Source organism: Corapipo altera, unplaced genomic scaffold (assembly GCF_003945725.1).
Source record: "Corapipo altera isolate COAL_440 unplaced genomic scaffold, ASM394572v1 134, whole genome shotgun sequence".
Lineage (NCBI taxonomy): Eukaryota > Metazoa > Chordata > Aves > Passeriformes > Pipridae > Corapipo > Corapipo altera.
In genome coordinates this window covers 139,889-144,521 of record NW_020885059.1, presented here as the reverse complement: position 1 = coordinate 144,521, position 4,633 = coordinate 139,889, and the positions used below count along the sequence as shown (strand labels likewise).

The following is a 4,633-nucleotide window of genomic DNA, read 5'->3' as shown; positions in this document are numbered from 1 at the left end:
CATCACCAGTGTACAGCCACCTGGACATCACCTGTGTACAACCACCTAGACATCACCTGTGTACAACCACCTGACCGCGTCCCCCCGCGGCGCTCGGGTTGTGTCGGAAACAAACCAAGTGTGCGGGGCCAGAGCTGCAAGATGGGCTGGTGCCCAGCGCCAGGATCCTCTCTGGATCCTCTCTGGGTCCTCTCTGGGTCCTCCCCTCCCTCCAAACGAGCCCACCCTGACCTGTGGCTTCCCCACCTTGTGCGGGGCAAGCGGGAGACAGACAGACGGCCACGAGAGCCCGACCGAGTACCTGCGCTGGGGGAGCTGTTTTTCTGCTTGGAGTTTTGCCTCGACTCTTTCATCCAGGGGAAGATCTGCTTGGTGAGACTGGCGTTGGCGCCCAGGTTGGCTTTGCCGGGGGCGTTTTTGCCTCCCCCGGGCTGGTTATTGCTGTTGCCGCCGGCGCTGTTGGCGGGGTTGGGGGGCGGCGACACGGGCGGGGGCGGGTGGTGCTCCTGGGGCAAACTGGGCCTCATGCAGCTCCCGTTCAGCTCTTTACTTTTGCTCGTGTTGCCAAGAGACTGGAGGGAGCAGGCAGACCTCTGGAAGTCGCTCTCCACGTGAGAGGCCGCCTGGAAGGGCTGCTGGGGACCCTCGTAGCCGAAGCCGTTGGCGCTCCCGTAGGAGGAGTAGCCGCCCCCGAAGAGCGTGGAGCCGTCGTAGTACGTGGTCTTCTGCATCTCTGGGGCTCCCCAAAACGATTTTTCCGGCTACCAGGGTCTTGACACCCCTATGGCAGAACATTGGCACCCCAAGGCCACGTGACAGGCCGTTTCCAGCTGTCTATTGGAAGCTGACCTGAAAGGTTAGGAGAAAACACACAATAATAGTACCCGGCCTATGAATCCATCTTGGGGCCTGAAAGGCCCATGACATGAATAGGGTCCCGCAGAACGGGAGGAACAGATGCTTGGAGCAGATTTCATCCCGTATGCAGCCTAAGGAGGCTCCAACAAATGTCACAGTGCAAAAGTTGAGCTGATTTTTTTTTTGGGGGGGGGGACAGTTTTCCTGGTTGGTTTGGTTGGCTGTTGGTTGCACCTTTTTTTTTTTTTTCCCCAGCCTGGACGTACAACGTGCTCCAAAAGTGCACCTGGTTTCATCTGCACACATCTATTTCCTCCTATATTTCTCTATGCACTGCACAATTAAATATATCTGCACACACTCCCCATTAAACCTGGGGGTGCATCCGTGGGGGTGTGTGTCACATACACACATCCACATAACACGAAAAACAACCCAAATATCGGGGTCCAGAAGGGAGAATTGCTGGCCACAAGCACGAAAGGAATGAAAGTCTTGCTTTCTTGGTCCTGGCCTATTCAAATCAGCCCTTCACACGCACAGCAACGGGCGAGACGTTGCACCTTCCGAAATTAAAAGTCTGGTGGGTTTATTGCAGGGCCTCTGCCCGCTCTGTTTGTTTTGAAGCTGCAAACAACAAACATCAATATGTTTTCTCCAGGTAGCCACGTCCTGGCACAGTTGGCTCCCTTTGCTGTTTACACAGGAACTCACAATGTCTCTGGAATTCAGAGCAAATATTTTCAGCAGATTTAAGCAGGGGCACGAATTCAAGAATGTGCTGCCTTTGGCCTGCTCCTGGGTGTCTCTCTCTCTCTCCCTCTCCCCCTCTCTGGAAGCACAGGTTGTATTTAGAAAACAACCCCCTTCCCTGCCTGCATGGCTTTGTACTCAGCAGTCCTGAATCTGGAGCTACCGTTGGCAAGAGGTTGATTCCAAAACCAGTCCAGTTGCTGTTGTTATTTTTTTTCCCCCTCCTTTGGAAAACAAACACGTCACCAGGCCATTTGCTCTCAACTTTCTCCCCCTTTGATTTTTCATCCTTCCTCCCTCCCTCAACCCAAGCTCTAAAAAAGTCCAAAAAAAACCCCTTCCATTCCAAAGCCTAAAATTACAAAACGAAACCTTCCTTTTTTTCCCTTCTCTCTCTGACCTTTTTTACGGTTCTTTTATCTCTTTCCCTCTCTTTTCTCTTTTCTCAAAGCACAAACTTTTTCCACCATAAAGACAGAGCAGAAATACCCTCAAAACCAGTAAAACTATCTCGACCTGAAAATAATCTGCTGGGTGAGGCTCAATCCAGCAGCACACGGGTTTTAAAAAGGCTTTAAAAAGACAGGGAGACTTCTCCCTGCAGCCAAGAGTTTGTGAGGAGCCACTGTGCGTTTTGTTTGGCCAGTTGACATCCACTGTATATTTAATCGTATCTCTTGTATATTTAATTTTATCGGGGCTCTTTCATTCGGGAAAATAAAATAAAATAAACTCCGCCGAGATAAAGTCTAATGCGATATTTCTAAGGGCCGGGGTTTAACAGAAGCCGCGGCTCGACAATAAATAACATCTCTTTTTTTTTTTCCCCCTTCCCTGACTGCTGCGTTCTTATGTCACGTCACATGAAAGCTCCGTTTGCTTCTACCACAGCCTCAGACAACGTGTCCACGAAGGGGCTGCTCGGCTTTTTTCACACTGATTAAATCCTTGCTGCATTCCCAGATCCGCGTTGTCTCTTCCACGGAGATGTGTTATTGTCTCCAGAGGGGACGAGATCCTTGCGGGGAGTTGTTCTCCTTCGGTTTCCTCGCCATGATAAATATGGCTTATTAAAAAAAAAAAAAGTACAACCCGCTGCCCGAGCCGAGGAGCCGTGAATTAATTAACGAACGGCAGCGCCTTTATTATGAATAGGTTTGCCGAAAATATCTGCGAGGGCAGAGGTGGGAATTTCTCCAAGGCCTTCCTGTCTGACCAAGGTTTCTTTATAAAAAAAAAAAAAAATCCAAAACCACGCAAAACAAAACGACAAAACAAACCCAAATCAGGGCTGTGAGGCTCAACTAAAGCAGCTAAAAATAACAGCGGTGATTTTTGGCGTTTTTTGTTGTGGTTTGTTTTGGTTTGTTCTTTTTTTAATGTCCATAAAATAAATTTACAACCCCCTTCGCCCAAAAAGCTCCCTGGCTTGTGGCTTCCACGGCTTTGCTTTGTACCTCATCTCTCAGCGCCTCACAAATGCCGCTCATTTATCTTCGCCCAGGACGGCCGCAATCCTAATTATTTACTCCAAGGAATTGCTTTTTAAAAAAAAAAAAAAATTCTCAGGCAGAATAATAAATATTCCATGATGTCCCCGTTCCAATTAAAGCCGGGCAGGATCCGCGCCCGCTGCTTCCACCGCGCTCCAAGTTTCACTTTGCGAGCGGTAACATTCAACCACAAACTCTTTTGCCCGCAACTTTGGAGGGCGAGGATTTAGAGACATTTTAAAAAAAAAAATACAAAAAAAAAAAAATTAAAAAACAAGTGGATATCGGGGGAAGATGCGAGAGGGAAAGGGCCGCGGGGAGGAGGATGCTCAGGGGGAAAAAAAAATCAGGCGGCCGGGGGAAAAAGATAAAAGGAAGCTAATGCAGAGGTATTCTGCTGGAAAACCGTCCCCTCCATGTTGGAAATCCTAAATTCCCAACCTGAGTGTGTTCGTGAAGAAGAGCAGCGCCTCTCCCCTCCCCCGCCCCCTCCTAAGGTACATTTCGCGGAGCCGGAGAAGCCAGGCATAGCCCCGGCTTTTAATTTAAATTATTATTAATAATAAATAGTCCAAACGCGCCCCTGTAACAATGGGTCGGCCGCTCGGAAAGAGCTCAGATCGCAGCCACCCGCCTGACGCTGGATGTGCCTGAAAAATAAGAGAGACATTCCTAAAATTTCCCTCTTCCCTCCCCCCACCGGCGGAGCTTCACCCCAAGCAGAAACTCCCCAGTTGTAAAAAGCGGGGGGGCGGCGGAGGGGGGGGGAAAGGGCCCTGGATGAGGGCTGCAAAAGAGTCTCTGCGTGGAAGGAAGCCTTAAAGCTTGTGAACTCTTCTTGAACCGAGATTGGAGTCATATGGTCATAAATCATTGGGACATATACTCCGCCATTCACAAAGTGATAGCCTATTTGAGTCCGGCTTACCTTAGTCTCTGACGAGCAAAGCCCAGGCAGACATAATATATTTTCACATCCAGCATCCACGCAATCAATAAGCAAGGAATGACCCCCCCCCCCCCCCCCGCCGCCTTTCCTTTAAAAAAAGCGTTAAAGGAATATACGAGAGGGAGAGAGAGGAAAAAAAAAATCCGGCATAGGCATGGATATATGTATTAAAAAAAAAAAAAAAAAGCCAAAACAGAGGGGGAGGGGGCTCAGCCAGTGGAGCTTTCGGTTACGGCAGCTCAAATTGTCTCTCGGTCTCGCGTTTGGGGGAGAGGAGGGAGAGGGAAAAAAAAAAAAAAAAAAAAATCAAGATGCTTTCCAGCTTCCAAGATGTGCAGAAAAGCTGCGGGGCTTTGAATGGACAAACCCTGAGATTTCTGGTTGCCCTATGGACTGGTACGCGCTGCTCACTGATAACAATGGCCTCTGCTTTACCACGGCAAAGGGGAAGAAGGGAAAGGAGAAGGGAGGAAAAAAAAAAAAAAAAAAAAAGGAAAGAAAGAAAAGCTGAACACAACACCCCCCCCACACACCACCCCCCCTTTTAACTATGCGATGCTTGGCTGGGATTAAAATAATA

At 49.1% G+C, this 4,633-nt stretch overlaps 1 protein-coding gene across 1 annotated transcript in view; it reads right to left on the bottom strand.

Annotated features, from left to right (window-relative positions):
• The window catches only part of HOXB3 (homeobox B3), a 5,874-nt gene extending 1,796 nt beyond the window's left edge, over window positions 1-4,078 (bottom strand). Inside the window, exons 1-2 of the mRNA XM_027668949.1 lie at window positions 4,033-4,078; window positions 302-849 (exon numbers count right to left, since the gene is read on the bottom strand). Of these exons, the coding sequence (XP_027524750.1) occupies window positions 302-731 (430 nt within the window). The 5' untranslated portion in view covers window positions 732-849; window positions 4,033-4,078. The remainder of the gene's footprint in view (window positions 1-301; window positions 850-4,032) is intronic.
• Between the last annotated feature and the right edge of the window lie 555 nt (window positions 4,079-4,633).